Genomic DNA, 25338 nt, shown 5'->3' with positions numbered 1-25338 from the left:
CCCCAAGCCTGGTGCAAACCTTCTTAACAGGTAGGAGTGACACTCCCTCAAAACAGCAACATTGTTGCAGACCTAGCAGCTTCCCTCCTTAACCTCCCTCTCCCTGCAGATCTTAACCCTTAGGTCTCTCCTAGCCTATTTGGCTCTCCGTTCTCATTATAATCAAAGAAACAGGCACTGATTATCTGTATTGTATTTTAATTTTATTTAATCAATTAAAAAATAGATTATTAGAATGTCACTGTTAACTGACTACTGACTATCATTGTTCTAACCCATCTCTCTGTGTCCCTTTAAAATGATATGAAACCCAACATTTTATTTTGTGATTCAGACAGAGCATACAATAAAAAATATAAAAAAGTTTCCAATTTATCAAATCTATTATCAAATTTGCTTCATTCCACTGGTATTCTTTGCTGAAGAGCTACCTAAGTATCTGGAGCAATACCTAGTAGGAAATAGTGCTGCCATCTAGTGCTCTTGCAAATGCATTACATTCTTACAAAACTGCTGCCTTATAGTGCCGCAGGCACGTGCACCCTCCACGCTTTTCAACAAAAGATACCAGGGAACAAAGAAGATGGATAATAGAGGTCAATTAGAAAAATTTTCAAAATTGCATATTCTATCTGATTTTGGGTTTCATGTCCTTTTAAGTTTTTAAAAAAAGCAATGGGCATCTAAGATGTGCCATATAATAAATTAGAACTCTTCAGAAAACTCCCATGCTCCTCTTGTGTTCATTTGTTTGCTTTAGTCTATTTGATGGAGCTGCATTTCATACATTAGTGTAATTGTCAGTCCCTACTCATATTCAGCACTTTGGCATCTGGCTGCACTTTACAAATAATTGATAATAGTCTGAAGCATCATTAATACAGAAATGTCTGCGGTAGGAAATACAGCAAACAATAGGTAATTGGATTTAAAGGGTAATAGATGGAAGCAGATACACAGAGAGAATACACACGGGCTAAGGTTTTAAATATTGTTTTTAATTAAAGGTTAATTCGTTCTTAAGCTTTTATTCTTAGTTTTAAAAAAGAATTTTGCATCACTTTTGAAGAACGTGCTACTGTTACTCTATAGTTTAAACAGATTTAAAACGAAAAAAAGAAAGTGCAGTAATTTATTATTCCACTATTGCTTGCCTATAACTACATATATAACTCCTGTAAATGGGTTAAATGCACAGTTGAAGTCAGCTTCATTGCAGCAATGCACTACTGAGACATAGCAGAACATATCTGGTGAGCCAATTACAAGAGACAAATGTGTTTAGGCACCAGTCACTAGCTAGCTCCCAGTAGTGCATTAGTGCCCTGAGCTTATCAATATGTTTTTCAACAAAGGACACTAAGAGTACAAAGCCAACTTAATAATATAAATACATTTTCTGTTAATGTAATAGTCTGATTAAATTGCAAGCCTCATCTGAACCACAAAAGTTTAATTTTTACTTTCATGTCCCTTGAAAGAAATTGGTCATTGCGTGTTTGGTTTTGCGGCTTACCTTCAGTTGTCCGATCTTCATAAATCTGTATACTTCATCTTCCCAGAGTTTCATATTTTTGCCAAGGATTTTTTGACACTTTCTAAAGAAAAAACAATTTATTGAACAATAAGATAAAACCACAAATATGCTCTTTAATTTACTAATTAAAAATAAGCATAGTTCAGAATCATCAGACGTTAATTTGGCCATTTAATACCATGAATGCTACTTAAAGTGACATTCTAATGCAAAAATGTTATGTGCTAATTTGTTAGAGCATTTCATTTGTCTCATCATTGGCCCTGGCTTATTATATGTGCAACCCACACGTGATTAAACACATTGCTAAATTGCTGCTTGGGTGGCATAAGCATTGCAGCTCCTGAGAAGAACATGGACAGTGATTGGTGGCTACATGCCACTGTCACTTCTATATAAGATAAAACAGATGGAGGGGCGCCTCATGTGTGGTATCATCTATTAATTAACAAGTCACAGAACTATTGCCAAATGGGTACTCACAAATTTGGAGAGCACACTTATGTGCTGGTAGGGGCGGGCTGCAGAATTAGAAAGGTGTGACAGCTCACCCACTTGAAGGTGCTCTTGGCGTAAGATGGTGGTGCTATAAGGGAGACAAGAAATACGGGCACCACATGTGCAGACTATTAATGGTACAACCACAACAGATTCCTTAATAGTCTGCACATGTGGTGCCCGTATTTCTTGTCTCCCTTATAGCACCACCATCTTACGCCAAGAGCACCTTCAAGTGGGTGAGCTGTCACACCTTTCTAATTCTGCAGCCCGCCCCTACCAGCACATAAGTGTGCTCTCCAAATTTGTGAGTACCCATTTGGCAATAGTTCTGTGACTTGTTAAGGCTTAAATACTCCTCCCACCAGTTATTCTGCCGAGGGAACAAGGAACAGTAGGAGAAACATCAGGGTATAAATGGTGCCAAAAGATAAATTTAATTTAGATCCGACCATCGGAGATACGGACGGAAGCCGTGGACTCTCCTCCCCTTGATGGAATATATCAGGTAAGCATAATTTATGTTTTCCATCTAAAGGGGAGGAGAGTCCACGGCTTCATTTATTACTGTTGGAACATATACCCAAGCTCTAGAGGACACTGAATGAAACCGGGAGGGTAAAAGGCAGACCCTAATCTGAGGGCACCACAGCCTGCAAAACCTTTCTCCCCAAAACAGCTTCCGCAGAAGCAAAAACATCAAATTTGTAAAACTTTGTAAAAGTGTGTAAGGAGGACCAGGTACTCGCCTTACAAATTTGCTCCATAGAGGCCTCGTTCTTGAAGGCCCAAGATGAAGCCACAGCTCTAGTTGAATGAGCCGTGATCCTCTGAGGAGGCTTATGTCCCGCTGTCTCATAGGCCAAGCGAATCAAGCTCCTCAACCAAAAGGACAAAGAAGTAGAAGAAGCTTTCTGCCCCTTGCGCTTCCCGGAATACACCACAAAAAGAGATGTAGACTGTCTGAAATCCTTTGTAGCCTGAAGATAGAACTTTAAGGCACGAACCACATCCAGGTTATGAAGTAACCTCTCCTTAGAAGAAGAAGGGTTAGGACATAAAGAAGGAACAACTATTTCCTGATTGATGTTATGGTTAGAGACCACCTTGGGAAGAAATCCCAAACCAGTGCGAAGCACAGCCTTATCCACATGAAAAACCAGATAAGGATGCTCACATTGCAAGGCAGCCAGTTTAGATACTCTCTGTGCCGATGCAATGGTCAACAGGAAAAGAACCTTCCAGGACAGAATCTTAATGTCAATAGAGTGCATAGGCTCAAACGGAACCTTCTGCAATACCTTAAGGACCAAGTTTAAGCTCCATGGAGGAGCAGAGTGTCTAAAAACAGGCCTGATTCTAGACAGAGTCTGAACAAAAGATTGTATGTCAGGGAGCTCAGCGAGTCTGCTATGCAAAAAGACTGATAATCTGGCAGGAGACCTCAATCTTCACTTAGACTCACAAATAGATATATCAACAGGCACTTCCAGCATATCCAACATAACAACTAAAATTGTAAAAACTACCCTTTCTGACCTCCTGTTCCATGATATATGGAGAACTTTACAACCTACTAGTAAAGACTTCACATATTATTCTCCCCCGCACAATAAATACTCGCGTATCGACAAGTTTTTCACAGACACTACGGGATTAGACATGGTCAGCACATGCGATATAGGTCCAATTACATGGTCTGACCACGCTCCGGTCACCTGTACGGTCTAGTGGCCCGACATACCACCAAAGACATATATATATGGAGGCTGAACGATTCGCTACTTGAAAGACCTCTTATTAAGTTAGAACTGCACAAGTCACTGACAGAATATTTCTCTCTCAATGACCTCAAACATACCTCACTGTCAAATGTGTGGGAAGCACATAAGTGCGTAGTGCGGGGAGAGTTCCTTAAACATAAGGCTAGGTTACTCAAGCAATATAGAGAAGCCCATACACACCTCTTAAATACAATCTCTACACTTGAGGACAAACACAAGCGAGACCCTAATGACGAAACATCCAAAAAACTCTTAATACAAACAAGAGTTAAGCTCAAGCAACACCTTATGGAAGCTTACCAGCGTAGGGCGCTAGCGGTAAAACAACAATATTATGAGGGAGGTAATAAACCTGGTAGGTTATTGGCTAGGTCAATTCGCAGAAAGCAACTAAAGTCATACATTCACTAAATCAACTCTGCAGATGGCACCAAACTTAAAAGTAACAAGCATATAGCCGCGGCCTTCCACACCTATTACAGTAACTTATATAATATCTCCAAAATAACGGACACAAGCGAACACTCAGCACAGATGGCCAATAAAAGACAAGCTATAGATGATTATCTATCCACATTGGGGTTACCCCAACTGGATAAGGTAGATGCAGATAACCTAGAAGTGCCTATCTCTTTGGAAGAGTTGACGCAAGCAATCAGAGACCTAACAAGCAGGAAAAGCCCTGGCCCAGATGGGATCACTACAAAGTATTATAAAACATTCCTTAAAGTATTAGCCCCTAGTCTATTACAATTATTGAACAGCTTAAGAGAGAATTCCAAACTAATAAACACAATGCTTGAGGTACACATCACAATTATCCCTAAACCAGGCAAACACCCGAATGCTCCTGAAAATTTCAGACCCATATCATTATTGAATACTGATATTAAAATATTAGCCAAGGTTCTAGCAAAACGCTTAAATAAATACCTTCCGAACCTCATATCGACGGATCAGGTGGGCTTTGTCCCGGGCAGAGAGGCTCGGGACAACACCTCTGAGTTCCTACAGTTAATAAATCATGCTGGAGTTGAAGGAGTGCCCTTGGCTCTCTTCTCGACTGAGCGGAGAAGGCCTTCGATCTCGTCGATTGGCTTTTTCTGCGTCAGGTGATGAAAACAATGAATTTTGGCAATTCCTTTTTAAATGAGACATTTGCCCTATATTCTGCCCCAAACGCTCGGGTTAGAGTTAATGGAACATTATTGAAAGCATTTAAAATAACGAACGGAACGAGACAGGGGTGTCCTTTGTCCCCCTTATTGATTGCTTTGTCAATAGAAGCACTGGCCCACAAAGTAAGGAACAACGCTAACATTACTGGGATAGTCATGGGAGATACGGAACAAAAAACAAGCACTGTATGTAGACATCTCAGTTCCTGAACTCCTTAGGGAAATAGAAACCTATGGAGTACTCTCCAACTTCCATCTTAATCTTGCAAAATCTGAACTTCTAAACATTAACGCCCCTCACGAGCACATACAATACCTGCAAACGAAACACAGGGTCACTGTGACTAATACACAATTGCGATATTTGGGTATATATCTCACGGTCAACCCACGTGACCTATACAAAAATAACTACCTAAGACTAAAAGAAGAAATAGTTAGGGACCTATCGCCATGGAAGAATAAACCACTTTCGTGGTTAGGAAAGATTGGAGTTATTAAAATGAACATCCATCCACGCATATTATACATCATGCAGAACATTCCAATCTCCATACCGAGAGACTTTTTGTCTCATCTACAGAAAATCTTGGAACAATTCGTATGGATAAGTACGAAACTACGAGTTCCCAGAAAAACAATGTACCTCCCAAGGGATAGAGGAGGGCTGGGTTTCCCAGATTTGACTGCATATAGGGGAGCTATTCTGTTACAAAGCATAGCAGAGTGGTCTCATAACACCGCGCACAAAGCTTGGGCCCGTCTGGATGGGCAGATATTCAAACTGAACAATGTAGGCACATTAGCATTGACCCCCCAACACTGCGCCCCAAGATCGTACATGACATTAGAAACTTTGCAGGAATGGGATAGATTACTAAACACTACCACTCACATCTCATCTAAATATTCACCCTTGCTTCCTATTATAGAAAACCCAGAATTGCCATACTGCAAACTGGGAACGCGTTTGGGCAAACCCTACAACCTCAAAACAGGTAGTTTGCACTTCATGATTGAAAATGGGAAACTTTGCACACAACAACAAATGATGGAGATATGTGGAGACATTTTCTCCTCATGGCTTAGATACAGTCAATTAATGCACTATTTGACACACCATACCCACAAAAACAAATTTCTTAGGGACCTCACCCCATTTGAGCATTTATGTATACAAAGCAAACCGCAAAGACGATTAATCTCCTTAATATATAAAATTCTGCTCTTGCCTCCTGATACCCCATTACCTACATATACTAGAGCTTGGAACAGAGATCTCAACAATGAGATTGACCAAGAAGCTTGGCTCAAGTCATTCACCTTAGCAAAACGCTCCTCAATATCAGCCAATGTACAAGAAATTCAACTTAAATTGTTAAGTAGATGGTACCTCACCCCAGTAAGATTACACAACTTTTTCCCAATGGCCAGCGCCTTGTGCTGGAGAGGCTGTGGCAAAACTGGTACGGTTCTTCATATCCTCCTGCTAACAGGAAGTGGCAAAGAGCACCACAGCAGAGCTGTCTATATAGCTCCTCCATTTAGCTCCACCCCCCCAGTCATTCGAACGAAGATACAGGAAGAAGAAGGAGAAACTACAAGGTGCAGAGGTGACTGAAGTTTAAAATAAAAAAATATAATCTGTCTTAAAATGACAGGGGGGGCCGTGGACTCGTCGTACCATAGAAGAAATTAATTTATCAGGTAAGCATAAATTTACTTTTCTTCTATAAGGTACGACGAGTCCACGGATTCATCCTTTACTTGTGGGATACAATACCAAAGCTACAGGACACGGATGAACAGGAGGGAGAAGACAGATGGTTAAACAGAAGGCACCACTGCTTGAAAAACTTTTCTCCCAAAAATAGCCTCCGAAGAAGCAAAAGTATCAAATTTGGAAAATTTGGAAAAGGTATGAAGCGACGACCAAGTCGCAGCCTTACAAACCTGTTCAACAGAAGCATCATTTTTAAAAGCCCATGTAAAGCCACCGCTCTAGTAGAGTGAACTGTAATCCTTTCAGGAGGCTGCTGTCCAGCAGTCTCCTATGCCAAACGGATGATGCTTTTCAGCCAAAAAGAAAGAGAGGTAGCCGTAGCTTTTTGACCTCTACGTTTTCCAGAATAGACAACAAACAAAGAAGAAATTAAAAACAAATATTTTATCACCTCTTTCACTTTACCCTTCCTAGTACTTAGAGTAGGCAAAGAGAATGACTGGGGGGTGGAGCTAAGGGAGGAGCTATATAGACAGCTCTGCTGTGGTGCTCTTAGCTACTTCCTGTTAGCAGGAGGATAATATCCCACAAGTAAAGGATGAATCCGTGGACTCGTCGTACCTTATAGAAGAAATCCAAAAAACGTCTTGTTTAGACAAGAGGTATTCCCTGTCCCCACCTCATTTGTCGTGTTTATCCAAAAAGTGTGTGGATAATGCTGAACATCTTTCTCGTTGGTGATATACCCTAGCTGCTCTCGTGTGCGTGGTCTTACGTATCTCATGGTCATACCCACGTACTGCATTTTATGTTGAGCGCACTCAATAAGGTATAACACATAGGTGGTCGAACAATTAATACATCCTTTAACATTGAAATGTTGCCCAGTAACATATTAGTAGAAATCATTTCCTGTAGTAAGAAAATCACAAGATTTGCACCTGGTGCTTCAACATCTAAAGGTGCCATTGGAACTGAACCAAGAGCTTATATGGGTAGTGGTAGGGAGTTGACTTGGTGAAAGTAAATTCCCCAATGTTAGGTTTTTAGAAAAGACACATTTACAGCCATTTTCCACCACTTTTTTTGAGCTCTTTATCTCCATGAACCAATGGAAAAACAGAATTTATGTTTACCTGATAAATTACTTTCTCCAACGGTGTGTCCGGTCCACGGCGTCATCCTTACTTGTGGGATATTCTCTTCCCCAACAGGAAATGGCAAAGAGCCCAGCAAAGCTGGTCACATGATCCCTCCTAGGCTCCGCCTACCCCAGTCATTCGACCGACGTTAAGGAGGAATATTTGCATAGGAGAAACCATATGGTACCGTGGTGACTGTAGTTAAAGAAAATAAAATATCAGACCTGATTAAAAAAACCAGGGCGGGCCGTGGACCGGACACACCGTTGGAGAAAGTAATTTATCAGGTAAACATAAATTCTGTTTTCTCCAACATAGGTGTGTCCGGTCCACGGCGTCATCCTTACTTGTGGGAACCAATACCAAAGCTTTAGGACACGGATGAAGGGAGGGAGCAAATCAGGTCACCTAGATGGAAGGCACCACGGTTTGCAAAACCTTTCTCCCAAAAATAGCCTCAGAAGAAGCAAAAGTATCAAACTTGTAAAATTTGGTAAAAGTGTGCAGTGAAGACCAAGTCGCTGCCCTACATATCTGATCAACAGAAGCCTCGTTCTTGAAGGCCCATGTGGAAGCCACAGCCCTAGTGGAATGAGCTGTGATTCTTTCGGGAGGCTGCCGTCCGGCAGTCTCGTAAGCCAATCTGATGATGCTTTTAATCCAAAAAGAGAGAGAGGTAGAAGTTGCTTTATGACCTCTCCTTTTACCAGAATAAACAACAAACAAGGAAGATGTTTGTCTAAAATCCTTTGTAGCATCTAAATAGAATTTTAGAGCGCGAACAACATCCAAATTGTGCAACAAACGTTCCTTCTTTGAAACTGGTTTCGGACACAGAGAAGGAACGATAATCTCCTGGTTAATGTTTTTGTTAGAAACAACTTTCGGAAGAAAACCAGGTTTAGTACGCAAAACCACCTTATCTGCATGGAACACCAGATAAGGAGGAGAACACTGCAGAGCAGATAATTCTGAAACTCTTCTAGCAGAAGAAATTGCAACCAAAAACAAAACTTTCCAAGATAATAATTTAATATCAACGGAATGCAAGGGTTCAAACGGAACCCCCTGAAGAACTGAAAGAACTAAATTGAGACTCCAAGGAGGAGTCAAAGGTTTGTAAACAGGCTTGATTCTAACCAGAGCCTGAACAAAGGCTTGAACATCTGGCACAGCTGCCAGCTTTTTGTGAAGTAACACCGACAAGGCGGAAATCTGTCCCTTCAGGGAACTTGCAGATAATCCTTTTTCCAATCCTTCTTGAAGGAAGGATAGAATCCTAGGAATCTTAACCTTGTCCCAAGGGAATCCTTTAGATTCACACCAACAGATATATTTTTTCCAAATCTTGTGGTAAATCTTTCGAGTTACAGGCTTTCTGGCCTGAACAAGAGTATCGATAACAGAATCTGAGAATCCTCGCTTCGATAAAATCAAGCGTTCAATCTCCAAGCAGTCAGCTGGAGTGAAACCAGATTCGGATGTTCGAACGGACCCTGAACAAGAAGGTCTCGTCTCAAAGGTAGCTTCCAAGGTGGAGCCGATGACATATTCACCAGATCTGCATACCAAGTCCTGCGTGGCCACGCAGGAGCTATCAAGATCACCGACGCCCTCTCCTGATTGATCCTGGCTACCAGCCTGGGGATGAGAGGAAACGGCGGGAACACATAAGCTAGTTTGAAGGTCCAAGGTGCTACTAGTGCATCCACTAGAGCCGCCTTGGGATCCCTGGATCTGGACCCGTAGCAGGGAACTTTGAAGTTCTGACGAGAGGCCATGAGATCCATGTCTGGAATGCCCCACAGCTGAGTGACTTGGGCAAAGATTTCCGGATGGAGTTCCCACTCCCCCGGATGCAATGTCTGACGACTCAGAAAATCCGCTTCCCAATTTTCCACTCCTGGGATGTGGATAGCAGACAGGTGGCAGGAGTGAGACTCCGCCCATAGAATGATTTTGGTCACTTCTTCCATCGCTAGGGAACTCCTTGTTCCCCCCTGATGGTTGATGTACGCAACAGTCGTCATGTTGTCTGATTGAAACCGTATGAACTTGGTCCTCGCTAGCTGAGGCCAAGCCTTGAGAGCATTGAATATCGCTCTCAGTTCCAGAATATTTATCGGTAGAAGAGATTCTTCCCGAGACCAAAGACCCTGAGCTTTCAGGGATCCCCAGACCGCGCCCCAGCCCATCAGACTGGCGTCGGTCGTGACAATGACCCACTCTGGTCTGCGGAATGTCATCCCTTGTGACAGGTTGTCCAGGGACAGCCACCAACGGAGTGAGTCTCTGGTCCTCTGATTTACTTGTATCTTTGGAGACAAGTCTGTATAGTCCCCATTCCACTGACTGAGCATGCACAGTTGTAATGGTCTTAGATGAATGCGCGCAAAAGGAACTATGTCCATTGCCGCTACCATCAACCCGATCACTTCCATGCACTGAGCTATGGAAGGAAGAGGAACGGAATGAAGTATCCGACAAGAGTCTAGAAGTTTTGTTTTTCTGGCCTCTGTTAGAAAAACCCTCATTTCTAAGGAGTCTATAATTGTTCCCAAGAAGGGAACCCTTGTTGACGGGGATAGAGAACTCTTTTCCACGTTCACTTTCCAGCCGTGAGATCTGAGAAAGGCCAGGACGATGTCCGTGTGAGCCTTTGCTTGAGGAAGGGACGACGCTTGAATCAGAATGTCGTCCAGGTAAGGTACTACTGCAATGCCCCTTGGTCTTAGCACCGCTAGAAGGGACCCTAGTACCTTTGTGAAAATCCTTGGAGCAGTGGCTAATCCGAAAGGAAGCGCCACGAACTGATAATGTTTGTCCAGGAATGCAAACCTTAGGAACCGATGATGTTCCTTGTGGATAGGAATATGTAGATACGCATCCTTTAAATCCACCGTGGTCATAAATTGACCTTCCTGGATGGAAGGAAGAATAGTTCGAATGGTTTCCATCTTGAACGATGGAACCTTGAGAAACTTGTTTAAGATCTTGAGATCTAAGATTGGTCTGAACGTTCCCTCTTTTTTGGGAACTATGAACAGATTGGAGTAGAACCCCATCCCTTGTTCTCTTAATGGAACAGGATGAATCACTCCCATTTTTAACAGGTCTTCTACACAATGTAAGAACGCCTGTCTTTTTATGTGGTCTGAAGACAACTGAGACCTGTGGAACCTCCCCCTTGGGGGAAGTCCCTTGAATTCTAGAAGATAACCCTGGGAGACTATTTCTAGCGCCCAAGGATCCAGAACATCTCTTGCCCAAGCCTGAGCGAAGAGAGAGAGTCTGCCCCCCACCAGATCCGGTCCCGGATCGGGGGTCAATATTTCATGCTGTCTTGGTAGCAGTGGCAGGTTTCTTGGCCTGCTTTCCCTTGTTCCAGCCTTGCATTGGTCTCCAAGCTGGCTTGGCTTGAGAAGTATTACCCTCTTGCTTAGAGGACGTAGCACTTTGGGCTGGTCCGTTTTTACGAAAGGGACGAAAATTAGGTCTATTTTTTGCCTTGAAAGGCCGATCTTGAGGAAGGGCGTGGCCCTTACCCCCAGTGATATCAGAGATAATCTCTTTCAAGTCAGGGCCAAACAGCGTTTTCCCCTTGAAAGGAATGTTTAGTAGCTTGTTCTTGGAAGACGCATCAGCCGACCAAGATTTCAACCAAAGCGCTCTGCGCGCCACAATAGCAAACCCAGAATTCTTAGCCGCTAACCTAGCCAATTGCAAAGTGGCGTCTAGGGTGAAAGAATTAGCCAATTTGAGAGCATTGATTCTGTCCATAATCTCCTCATAAGGAGGAGAATCACTATCGAGCGCCTTTATCAGTTCATCAAACCAGAAACATGCGGCTGTAGTGACAGGGACAATGCATGAAATTGGTTGTAGAAGGTAACCCTGCTGAACAAACATCTTTTTAAGCAAACCTTCTAATTTTTTATCCATAGGATCTTTGAAAGCACAACTATCCTCTATGGGTATAGTGGTGCGTTTGTTTAAAGTAGAAACCGCTCCCTCGACCTTGGGGACTGTCTGCCATAAGTCCTTTCTGGGGTCGACCATAGGAAACAATTTTTTAAATATGGGGGGAGGGACGAAAGGAATACCGGGCCTGTCCCATTCTTTATTAACAATGTCCGCCACCCGCTTGGGTATAGGAAAAGCTTCTGGGAGCCCCGGCACCTCTAGGAACTTGTCCATTTTACATAGTTTCTCTGGGATGACCAACTTTTCACAATCATCCAGAGTGGATAATACCTCCTTAAGCAAAATGCGGAGATGTTCCAACTTAAATTTAAATGCAATCACATCAGGTTCAGCCTGTTGAGAAATGTTCCCTGAATCAGTAATTTCTCCCTCAGACAAAACCTCCCTGGCCCCCTCAGATTGGGTTAGGGGCCCTTCAGAGATATTAATATCAGCGTCGTCATGCTCTTCAGTAACTAAAACAGAGCAGCCACGCTTACGCTGACAAGGGTTCATTTTGGCTAAAATGTTTTTGACAGAATTATCCATTACAGCCGTTAATTGTTGCATAGTAAGGAGTATTGGCGCGCTAGATGTACTAGGGGCCTCCTGAGTGGGCAAGACTCGTGTAGACGAAGGAGGAAATGATGCAGTACCATGCTTACTCCCCTCACTTGAGGAATCATCTTGGGCATCATTGTCATTATCACATAAATCACATTTATTTAAATGAATAGGAATTCTGGCTTCCCCACATTCAGAACACAGTCTATCTGGTAGTTCAGACATGTTAAACAGGCATAAACTTGATAAGAAAGAACAAAAAACGTTTTAAAATAAAACCGTTACTGTCACTTTAAATTTTAAACTGAACACACTTTATTACTGCAATTGCGAAAAAACATGAAGGAATTGTTCAAAATTCACCAAATTTTCACCACAGTGTCTTAAAGCCTTAAAAGTATTGCACACCAAATTTGGAAGCTTTAACCCTTAAAATAACGGAACCGGAGCCGTTTTAAAACTTTAACCCCTTTACAGTCCCTGGTATCTGCTTTGCTGAGACCCAACCAAACCCAAAGGGGAATACGATACCAAATGACGCCTTCAGAAAGTCTTTTCTAAGTATCAGAGCTCCTCTCACATTCGACTGCATGCCATGCCTCTCAAAAACAAGTGCGCCACACCGGCGCGAAAATGAGGCTCTGCTTATGCTTTGGGAAAGCCCCTAAGAAATAAGGTGTCTAATACAGTGCCTGCCGATATTATTATATCAAAATACCCAGATAAAATGATTCCTCAAGGCTAAATATGTGTTAATAATGAATCGATTTAGCCCAGAAAAGTCTACAGTCTTAATAAGCCCTTGTGAAGCCCTTATTTACGATCGTAATAAACATGGCTTACCGGATCCCATAGGGAAAATGACAGCTTCCAGCATTACATCGTCTTGTTAGAATGTGTCATACCTCAAGCAGCAAGAGACTGCACACTGTTCCCCCAACTGAAGTTAATTGCTCTCAACAGTCCTGTGTGGAACAGCCATGGATTTTAGTTACGGTTGCTAAAATCATTTTCCTCATACAAACAGAAATCTTCATCTCTTTTCTGTTTCCGAGTAAATAGTACATACCAGCACTATTTCAAAATAACAAACTCTTGATTGAATAATAAAAAACTACAGTTAAACACTAAAAAACTCTAAGCCATCTCCGTGGAGATGTTGCCTGTACAACGGCAAAGAGAATGACTGGGGTAGGCGGAGCCTAGGAGGGATCATGTGACCAGCTTTGCTGGGCTCTTTGCCATTTCCTGTTGGGGAAGAGAATATCCCACAAGTAAGGATGACGCCGTGGACCGGACACACCTATGTTGGAGAAATATTTTCTCACAATCTTACAGATAGAGTAAAACTCTGTAGAATACTTAGTTATGAAAATTGGCTGTTGGTCCTCTTTCTTTTTAAATTTCTGCACAAAGGTATCTGACCTATCAACGTAGGAAATCCCATTACATACTTTTTTATTAGATGTTTAGGATAACCTCTCTTGATAAAACGTGACTCTAAGACATAACTCTCTTTCACAAAGTCTTGTTTATCAGAGCATATCCTTTTCACTCTAATATATTGCCCTTTTACCACTCCATTGAACATATGACTGGAATGTGCGCTCTTAGCGTGTAATATAGAATTCCCAGATATAGGTCTACGGTATAGACAACTAATGATCCTCTTAGTTTTTGCTGATCCTGTCAGAGCTAGATCCAAGAGGTTAATACTAAACTGATTCCACTCGTAAGTAAATTTGACTCCAAATTCACCATTATTGAGCAGATCTACAAATGGCATCTTCCTTAGTAGAACCCCAAATAAAGATAAGGTCATCGATAAATCGATGAAAAAAAGCGAAAGTTACCCTGATAAGGATTACTATCTGCATAGACAAGGGAACGCTCTATGCAGCCCATAAAAATGTTGCCGTATGACGGTGCAACATTTGCGCCCATTGCTGTTCCCTGTCTCTGCAGATAGAAATCACCCTCAAAAAAGAAATATTTGTGATTAAGAAGAAAACTTGTTACTCTCAGTATATATTGGATGTCATTGTAATTCATCCCACTATACATCCCCAAACAATTCTGTAGGGCATATAAACCTTTTTCATGTGGAATACTGGAATATAAGGAGATGACATCCACTGTCAATCAGCTACAATGATCATCCCAGATGACATTTTCTAAGAGACTTAAAATATGTGTGGTTTCTCGAATGTAGGAAGGCATATTAATTACAAACTTCTGGAGAATATCATCCAACCATTCCGACAGAAGATCCAACAAGGAGCCTATGCCAGAAACAATTGGTCTGCCTCTAACATTTTGTAGACTTTTATGGACCTTTGGCAGATGATGGAACACCAGAGTTACAGGATTATCCACTAATAGTGTGTCCAAATCAATAATCCCGTAGTGTACTCCATCATCCATCAAAGATCGCAGTTCTCTCTGAAATGGCCTAACTGGATTGTTGCAAGATAATATATGTATTCTCATCTCTTAGTTGTCTATAGGCTTCTTCAACATACTGATGTCTATCAAGTACCACCACACTGCCTCCCTTGTCCGACTGTCTTTCTTTTTTGGTAAGGTTCAAATTAGAGTTAGAGCTACTGTAAGACAATGAGGTCTGATCTTCCACAACTCGTTTATGGTACAATTCCAAAAATCTGCCCCTATTGAGTATAGGGTAAAAATTTGATTGTTTTTTAAACCTGGGGTAGTGAATGTTACCACTTTGACTTTCATTGGTAATAGAGCTCTGCTTCAATTCTATCAATGACCTAATGGAACATGCATCTGAGTAAGTCAAATTACTGTGTTCCTGATTGACACCATTCTGAACAGAGTTTTCAGCAATAAGAGGATTATAATTTTTTAAATGTTTGATAAGCGTAAATTTTCTAATAAATGTATTCAAATTCAATATGGTATTGAACAAATTAAAACTCCTAGTGGGACAAAAACCCAGTCCAAAACTCAATACTTTGTTCTCTGCATCTGTTAGTTGGTGGGAGGAGAGATTGATGATATTAGCCATTTTAATTAGATTTTCTGATCCCTCAGAACATATCGATGTTGCCCTTTTATCGCTTTTGTATTTTTCCCTCCCCTTTCTATTTGTTTCAGTGAAGTGTGAAAAATCTGTGTCTTTGGTTTGTTTTGGGATGTTGGTAAGGCAACTGATAGGGCTCGACCCTGCACTGGAACAACAGAATTAGAAGGTTGATTGGTTACTTTGTGTACTTTTGGTTTAGCACCAAGATTCTTATCTTTGGTATGTGATATCATATTAGAGATTACATGGTCAGAAGTATCTGGCTGTGTATTTGAATGTAATGTTACAGTAACAAAGGGATAGGGAAGGATTATAACACAGAACAGGCACACTAAAACAGTTTAAAGAAAAAAAAAGTGCCCCAAAGTGCTATAAACGGATAGTATAAGGTGTATGTGTATAACTATATGTCCCTGAACTATGTGAAGCATATGAACATGTTCATACTAACAGCTGGTGGGCTATGAAGGGACATGTACTTATTTCTCAGCATCACTGCTCAATGTGCTTAGATAAGCTGAGCATGATGTTAAGTATCTAAATTAGTAAAAGCACCTAAACCAAGGGGATTGGTGGACAAGTCCACATTTCATCTGGGTAGGGCTGTGGATCCACAAGGAGCAGCTCACTGCATAGAGAATGGTGAACAAGTTCACATTTCACCTAGAAGGCCTGATACATTTTTCACTGAGAAAAGCCCTTTCACTGCCTGGCTGATAACTCTTTGTCTACCCCCCTGAGCGTCAAGTTACTACGAGGAGGATCTGGTGCTCAGAAAGGTTACAGGATCCCCTTTAGATCTTGCACTTCACTTTCACCTCACTCCTCATCAAGGAGGCAAAAGAAAATGACTGAAGATCATAAGAAGTAGGAGGGATTTAAAGCTCTGGTGTTTTGGGGTGTCTTTTGCATCCTCCAGGAGGGGAATATTCTAACATGCGATGACTCGTGGATTCTAACCATTTGACAAAAGAAAATCCTCTATTGAATAACCGTTGCATTAGAATGCCCATTTATCTATTATTCACAAAGGTTATGGAAGAGGCAGTCAGTACAAATTAAATATAACCCCCTTGTGTCCTCAAAAGAAGTACAGCAGCTAAAAACACATGACTTATTAGGGTTAGAAGCTCAAAGTGAAGCTTATCAGCATAAAATCTAGGATAACACAAGGAGAAAATTGGGCTAAGGGAGAAGACAACAGCCATGAAAGAGACTTCAAATGCCTTCCCGGTCAATAATGTTAATAGTATTGTCACACTGTGTTTAACCCCCTGCAAATTAGGATAAACACATAGAAAAAAATCAGCTCCTGAGCCATTGACAAGAATCATAAGTTCATAGCCACCAATCAACAGCTAGCTCCCAATAGTAAATTGCTCTCCTCTATCTGGGTATACATTTCAACAAAAGAATAAAGTAAAGGTGACAACAGAAGTAAACTGAATGCACTATCTGAGCCATGAATGTTTAATTTCCATATCCCTTTAAAGAATTTAATCTGAGAGAATAATGGTGACAATATAAATGACACACGAAAGGGATTCTTTTATAAAAATTCAATGCTTAAATTCATTAGAGCATGTCATTTTTGCATTACTGATACTAGATAACTATGTTTTTGCCTGCAAAACGGTTAAACACATACAGCGAGATTACAAGTTTTGCGGTAACAGGGGTGCGGGGCTAACGTGCAGTTTATTCTCATCGCTCACTTTCCTACAGCGTTGGTATTACAGGTTTTTATAAACCCAGCGTTAAAAGGCAAAAAGTGAGCGTAGAGCAAAATTTTGCTCCACACTTCACTCCAATACCAGCGCTGCTTAAGTGAGCTGGTATAACGTACTTGTGCACGATTTCCCCATAGGAATCAATGGGGAGAGCCGGCTGAGAAAAAGTCTAACACCTGCAAAAAAGCAGCGTATAACTCAGTAACGCAGCCCCATTGATTCCTATGGGGAAATAAAATTTATGTTTACACCTAACACCCTAACATGAACCCCGAGTTTAAATACCCCTAATCTTACACTTATTAATCCCTAATCTGCCGCCCGACATTGCCGACACCTACATTATATTTTTTAACCCCTAATCTACCGCTCCGGACATCGCCGCCACTATAATAAACATATTAACCCCTAAACCGCCGCACTCCCGCCTCACAAACATTAGTTAAATATTATTAACCCCTAATCTGCCGTCCCTAACATCGCTGCCACCTACCTACATTTATTAACCCCTAATCTGCCGCCCCCAACGTCGCCACCACTATATTAAATTTATTAACCCCTAAACCTAAGTCTAACCCTAACACCCAATAACTTAAATATAATTACAATAAATCTAAATAAAAATTAATATTATTACCTAAATAATGCCTATTTAAAACTAAATATTTACCTATAAAATAAACCCTAAGTTAGCTACAATATAACTAATAGTTACATTGTATCTAGCTTAGGGTTTATTTTTATTTTACAGGCAAGTTTGTATTTATTTTAACTAGGTAGAATAGTTACTAAATAGTTATTAACTATTTAATAACTACCTAGCTAAAATAAATACAAAAGAACCTGTAAAAAAACCTAACCTAAGTTACACTAACACCTAACACTACACTACAATTAAATAAATTAACTAAATTAAATACAATTAAATAAATTAAATTAAATTAGCTAAATCACAAAAAAACATAATTTATGCTTACCTGATAAATGTATTTCTCTTGTAGTGTATCCAGTCCACGGATCATCCATTACTTGTGGGATATTCTCCTTCCCAACAGGAAGTTGCAAGAGGATCACCCACAGCAGAGCTGCTATATAGCTCCTCCCCTAACTGCCATATCCAGTCATTCGACCGAAACAAGCCGAGAAAGGAGAAACCATAGGGTGCAGTGGTGACTGTAGTTTAATTAAAATTTAGACCTGCCTTAAAAGGACAGGGCGGGCCGTGGACTGGATACACTACAAGAGAAATACATTTATCAGGTAAGCATAAATTATGTTTTCTCTTGTTAAGTGTATCCAGTCCACGGATCATCCATTACTTGTGGGATACCAATACCAAAGCTAAAGTACACGGATGATGGGAGGGACAAGGCAGGAACTTAAACGGAAGGAACCACTGCCTGTAGAACCTTTCTCCCAAAAACAGCCTCCGAAGAAGCAAAAGTATCAAATTTGTAAAATTTGGAAAAGGTGTGAAGCGAAGACCAAGTCGCAGCCTTGCAAATCTGTTCAACAGAGGCCTCATTTTTAAAGGCCCAGGTGGAAGCCACAGCTCTAGTAGAATGAGCTGTAATCCTTTCAGGGGGCTGCTGTCCAGCAGTCTCATAGGCTAAGCGTATTATGCTCCGAAGCCAAAAGGAGAGAGAGGTTGCCGAAGCTTTTTGACCTCTCCTCTGTCCAGAGTAAACGTCAAACAGGGCAGATGTTTGACGAAAATCTTTAGTAGCCTGTAAGTAAAACTTCAAGGTACGGACTACGTCCAGATTATGCAAAAGACGTTCCTTCTTTGAAGAAGGATTAGGACACAATGATGGAACAACAATTTCTTGATTGATATTACTGTTAGAAACCACCTTAGGTAAAAACCCAGGATTGGTACGCAGAACTAGCTTGTCTGAATGAAAAATCAGATAAGGAGAATCACATTGTAAGGAAGATAACTCAGAGACTCTTCGAGCCGAGGAAATAGCCATCAAAAACAGAACTTTCCAAGATAAAAGATTAATATCAATGGAATGAAGGGGTTCAAACGGAACTCCTTGAAGAACTTTAAGAACCAAGTTTAAGCTCCACGGGGGAGCAACAGTTTTAAACACAGGCTTAATCCTAACCAAAGCCTGACAAAATGCCTGGACGTCTGGAACCTCAGCCAGACGCTTGTGCAAAAGAATAGACAGAGCAGAGATCTGTCCCTTTAAAGAACTATCTGATAAGCCTTTGTCCAAACCCTCTTGGAGAAAGGACAATATCCTAGGAATCCTAACCTTACTCCATGAGTAACTCTTGAATTTAAACCAATAAAGATATTTACGCCATATCTTATGGTAGATTTTCCTGGTGACAGGCTTTCGTGCCTGTATTAAGGTATCAATGACTGACTCGGAGAAGCCACGCCTTGATAGGATCAAGCGTTCAATCTCCATGCAGTCAGTCTCAGAGAAATTAGATTTGGATGATTGAAAGGACCTTGTATTAGAAGGTCCTGTCTCAGAGGCAGAGTCCATGGTGGAAGAGATGACATGTCCACTAGGTCTGCATACCAGGTCCTGCGTGGCCACGCAGGCACTATCAGAATCACCGATGCTCTCTCCTGTTTGATTTTGGCAATCAGTCGAGGGAGCAGAGGAAACGGTGGAAACACATAAGCCAGGTTGAAGAACCAAGGAGCTGCTAGAGCATCTATCAGCGTCGCTTCCGGGTCCCTGGACCTGGATCCGTAACAAGGAAGCTTGGCGTTCTGGCGAGACGCCATGAGATCCAGTTCTGGTTTGCCCCAACGATGGACCAGTTGAGCAAACACCTCCGGATGGAGTTCCCACTCCCCCGGATGAAAAGTCTGACGACTTAGAAAATCCGCCTCCCAGTACGCCTGGGATGTGGATCGCTGACAGGTGGCAAGAGTGAGACTCTGCCCAGCGAATTATCTTTGAGACTTCTAACATCGCTAGGGAACTCCTGGTTCCCCCTTGATGGTTGATGTAAGCCACAGTCGTGATGTTGTCCGACTGAAATCTGATGAACCTCAGTGTTGCTAGCTGAGGCCAAGCTAGAAGAGCATTGAATATTGCTCTTAACTCCAGAATATTTATTGGGAGGAGTTTCTCCTCCTGAGTCCATGATCCCTGAGCCTTCAGGGAGTTCCAGATTGCACCCCATCCTAGAAGGCTGGCATCTGTTGTTACAATCGTCCAATCTGGCCTGCGAAAGGACATACCCTTGGACAGATGGACCTGAGATAGCCACCAGAGAAGAGAATCTCTGGTCTCTTGATCCAGATTTAGTAGAGGGGACAAATCTGAGTAATCCCCATTCCACTGACTTAGCATGCATAATTGTAGCGGTCTGAGATGCAGGCGCGCAAATGGCACTATGTCCATTGCCGTTACCATTAAGCCGATTACTTCCATGCACTGAGCCACTGACGGGCGTGGAATGGAATGAAGGACACGGCAAGCATTTAGAAGTTTTGAAAACCTGGACTCCGTCAGGTAAATTTTCATCTCTACAGAATCTATGAGAGTCCCTAGGAAGGAGACTCTTGTGAGTGGGGATAGAGAACTCTTTTCCACGTTCACTTTCCACCCATGCGACCTCAGAAATGCCAGAACTATCTCTGTATGAGACTTGGCAATTTGAAAGCTTGACGCCTGTATCAGGATGTCGTCTAGATAAGGAGCCACCACTATGTCTCGCGGTCTTAGAACCGCCAGAAGTGAGCCCAGAACCTTTGTAAAAATTCTCGGGGCTGTGGCCAACCCAAAGGGAAGAGCTACAAATTGGTAATGCCTGTCTAGAAAAGCAAACCTTAGGAACCGATGATGATCTTTGTGAATCGGTATGTGAAGGTACGCATCCTTTAAGTCCACTGTGGTCATGTACTGACCCTCTTGGATCATGGGTAGGATGGTCCGAATAGTTTCCATTTTGAATGATGGAACTCTGAGGAATTTGTTTAAGATCTTTAGATCCAATATTGGTCTGAAGGTTCCCTGAAGGTTTCTTGGGAACCACAAACAGATTTGAATAAAACCCCTGTCCTTGTTCCGTCCGTGGAACTGGATGGATCACTCCCATTACTAGGAGGTCTTGCACACAGCTTAGGAATGCCTCTTTCTTTATCTGGTTTGCTGATAACCTTGAAAGATGAAATCTCCCTTGTGGAGGAGAAGCTTTAAAGTCCAGAAGATATCCCTGAGATATGATCTCCAACGCCCAGGGATCCTGAACATCTCTTGCCCACGCCTGAGCGAAGAGAGAAAGTCTGCCCCCCACTAGATCCGTTTCCGGATAGGGGGCCGTTCCTTCATGCTGTCTTGGGGGCAGCAGCAGGCTTTCTGGTCTGCTTGCCCTTGTTCCAGGACTGGTTATGTTTCCAGGCCTGTCTGGAATGAGCAACAGTTCCCTCTTGTTTTGAAGCGGAGAAAGTTGATGCTGCTCCTGCCCTGAAATTTCGAAAGGCACGAAAATTAGACTGTTTGGCCTTTGATTTGGCCCTGTCCTGAGGAAGGGTATGACCCTTACCTCCAGTAATGTCAGCAATAATTTCCTTCAAGCCAGGCCCGAATAAGGTCTGCGCCTTGAAAGGAATGTTGAGTAATTTAGACTTTGAAGTCACATCAGCTGACCAGGATTTTAGCCATAGCGCCCTACGCGCCTGGATGGCGAATCCGGAATTCTTAGCCGTTAGTTTAGTCAAATGAACAATGGCATCAGAAACAAATGAGTTAGCTAGCTTAAGCGTTCTAAGCTTGTCAATAATTTCAGCCAATGGAGCTGTATGGATGGCCTCTTCCAGGGCCTCAAACCAGAATGCCGCCGCAGCAGTGACAGGCGCAATGCATGCAAGGTGCTGTAAAATAAAACCTTGTTGAATAAACATTTTCTTAAGATAACCCTACGATTTTTTATCCATTGGATCTGAAAAAGCACAACTGTCCTCAACCGGGATAGTGGTACGCTTTGCTAAAGTAGAAACTGCTCCCTCCACCTTAGGGACCGTCTGCCATAAGTCTCGTGTAGTGGCGTCTATTGGAAACATTTTTCTAAATATAGGAGGTGGGGAAAAGGGCACACCCGGTCTATCCCACTCCTTGCTAATAATTTCTGTAAGCCTTTTAGGTATAGGAAAAACATCAGTACACACCGGCACCGCATAGTATTTATCCAGCCTACACAATTTCTCTGGTACTGCAACTGTGTTACAGTCATTCAGAGCAGCTAATACCTCCCCAAGCAATACACGGAGGTTCTCAAGCTTAAATTTAAAATTAGAAATCTCTGAATCAGGTTTCCCCGAGTCAGAGATGTCACCCACAGACTGAAGCTCTCTGTCCTCATGTTCTGCATATTGTGACGCAGTATCAGACATGGCTCTTACAGCATTTGCGCGCTCTGTATCTCTTCTAACGCCAGATCTATCGTGCTTGCCTCTTAATTCAGGCAATCTGGATAATACCTCTGACAGGGTATTATTCATGATTGCAGCCATGTCCTGCAAGGTAATCGCTATGGGCGTCCCTGATGTAATTGGCGCCATATTAGCGTGGGTCCCCTGAGCGGGAGGCGAAGGGTCTGACACGTGGGGAGAGTTAGTCGGCATAACTTCCCCCTCGACAGAACCCTCTGGTGATAATTCTTTTATAGATAAAGACTGATCTTTACTGTTTAAGGTGAAATCAATACATTTAGTACACATTCTCCTATGGGGCTCCACCATGGCTTTCAAACATAATGAACAAGTAGTTTCCTCTGTGTCAGACATGTTTAAACAGACTAGCAATGAGACTAGCAAGCTTGGAAAACACTTTAAAACAAGTTTACAAGCAATATAAAAAACGTTACTGCGCCTTTAAGAAACACAAATTTTGTCAAAATTTGAAATAACAGTGAAAAAAGGCAGTTACACTAACGAAATTTTTACAGTGTATCTAATAAGTTAGCAGAGCATTGCACCCACTTGCAAATGGATGTTAACCCCTTAATACCAAAAACGGAATAATAAATGACAAAGACGTTTTTTAAACAGTCACAACTGCCACAGCTCTACTGTGGCTTTTTACCTCCCTCAAATACGACTTTGAAGCCTTTGGAGCCCTTCAGAGATGTCCTGGATCATGCAGGAAGAAGCTGGGTGTCTGTGTCTGTAATTTTTGCTGCGCAAAAAAGCGCTAAAATAGGCCCCTCCCACTCATATTACAACAGTGGAAAGCCTCAGGAAACTGTTTCTAGGCAAAATTCAAGCCAGCCATGTGGAAAAAACTAGGCTCCAATAAGTTTTATCACCAAACATATATAAAAAACGATTAAACATGCCAGCAAACGTTTTATATTACACTTTTATAAGAGTATGTATCTCTATTAATAAGCCTGATACCAGTCGCTATCACTGCATTTAAGGCTTTACTTACATTACTCCGGTATCAGCAGCATTTTCTAGCAAATTCCATCCCTAGAAAAATATTAACTGCACATACCTTATTGCAAGAAAACCTGCACGCCATTCCCCCTCTGAAGTTACCTCACTCCTCAGAATATGTGAGAACAGCAATGGATCTTAGTTACTTCTGCTTCTAAATACTGCCTGAGATAAACAGTACACTCCGGTACCATTTAAAAATAACAAACTTTTGATTGAAGAAATAAACTAAGTATAAAACACCACTCTCCTCTTACGACCTCCATCTTTGTTGAGAGTTGCAAGAGAATGACTGGATATGGCAGTTAGGGGAGGAGCTATATAGCAGCTCTGCTGTGGGTGATCCTCTTGCAACTTACTGTTGGGAAGGAGAATATCCCACAAGTAATGGATGATCCGTGGACTGGATACACTTAACAAGAGAAAAAACATAATTTATGCTTACCTGATAAATTTATTTCTCTTGTAGTGTATCCAGTCCACGGATCATCCATTACTTGTGGGATATTCTCCTTCCCAACAGGAAGTTGCAAGAGGATCACCCACAGCAGAGCTGCTATATAGCTCCTCCCCTCACTGCCATATCCAGTCATTCGACCGAAACAAGCCGAGAAAGGAGAAACCATAGGGTGCAGTGGTGACTGTAGTTTAATTAAAATTTAGACCTGCCTGAAAAGGACAGGGCGGGCCGTGGACTGGACACACTACAAGAGAAATAAATTTATCAGGTAAGCAAAAATTATGTTTTCTCTTGTTAAGTGTATCCAGTCCACGGATCATCCATTACTTGTGGGATACCAATACCAAAGGTAAAGTACACAGATGATGGGAGGGACAAGGCAGGAACTTAAACGGAAGGAACCATTGCCTGTAGAACCTTTCTCCCAAAAACAGCCTCCGAAGAAGCAAAAGTATCAAATTTGTAAAATTTGGAAAAAGTATGAAGGGAAGACCAAGTTGCAGCCTTGCAAATCTGTTCAACAGAGGCCTCATTTTTAAAGGCCCAGGTAGAAGCCACAGCTCTAGTAGAATGAGATGTAATCCTTTCAGGAGGCTGCTGTTCAGCAGTCTCATAGGCTAAACGGATTATACTCCGAAGCCAAAAAGAAAGAGAGGTCGCCGAGGCCTTCTGACCTCTCCTCTGTCCAGAGTAAACAACAAACAGGTTAGATGTTTGGCGATAATCTTTAGTAGCCTGTAAGTAAAACTTCAAGGCACGGACTACGTCTAGATTTATGCAAAAGATGTTCCTTCTTTGAAGAAGGATTAGGACATAATGATGGAACAACAATCTCTTGATTGATATTCTTGTTAGAAACCACCTTAGGTAAAAACCCAGGTTTTGTACGCAGAACAACTTTATCTGAATGAAAGATCAGATAAGGAGAATCACAATGTAAGGCAGATAACTCCGAGACTCTTCGAGCCGAGGAAATAGCCATCAGAAAAAAGAACTTTCCATGAAAGAAGTTTGATATCAATAGAATGAAGGGGTTCAAACGGAACCCCTTGAAGAACTCTAAGAACCAAGTTTAAGCTCCATGGAGGAGCAACAGGTTTAAACACAGGCTTAATTCTAACTAAAGCCTGACAAAATGCCTGAACGTCTGGAACTTCTGCCAGACGCTTGTGTGAAAGTATAGACAGAGCAGAAATCTGTCCCTTTAAAGAACTAGCTGATAATCCTTTGTCCACATCCTCTTGGAGGAAGGACAATATCCTAGGAATCCTAACCCTACTCCATGAGTAATT

General features: G+C 41.9%; 1 protein-coding gene across 2 annotated transcripts in view; it reads right to left on the bottom strand.

Annotated features, from left to right (window-relative positions):
• Positions 1 to 25338, bottom strand: part of VPS41 (VPS41 subunit of HOPS complex) — an 809562-nt gene that overhangs the window by 179714 nt on the left and 604510 nt on the right. For both annotated transcript variants that reach the window (XM_053714423.1, XM_053714424.1), the window contains exon 16: positions 1517 to 1598. In XM_053714423.1, coding sequence (XP_053570398.1) covers positions 1517 to 1598 — 82 coding nt within the window. The remainder of the gene's footprint in view (positions 1 to 1516; positions 1599 to 25338) is intronic.

This window comes from Bombina bombina, chromosome 5 (assembly GCF_027579735.1).
Source record: "Bombina bombina isolate aBomBom1 chromosome 5, aBomBom1.pri, whole genome shotgun sequence".
NCBI lineage: Eukaryota > Metazoa > Chordata > Amphibia > Anura > Bombinatoridae > Bombina > Bombina bombina.
Note: the sequence above shows the minus strand (reverse complement) of the source record. Positions and strands in the feature narration are given on the sequence as shown.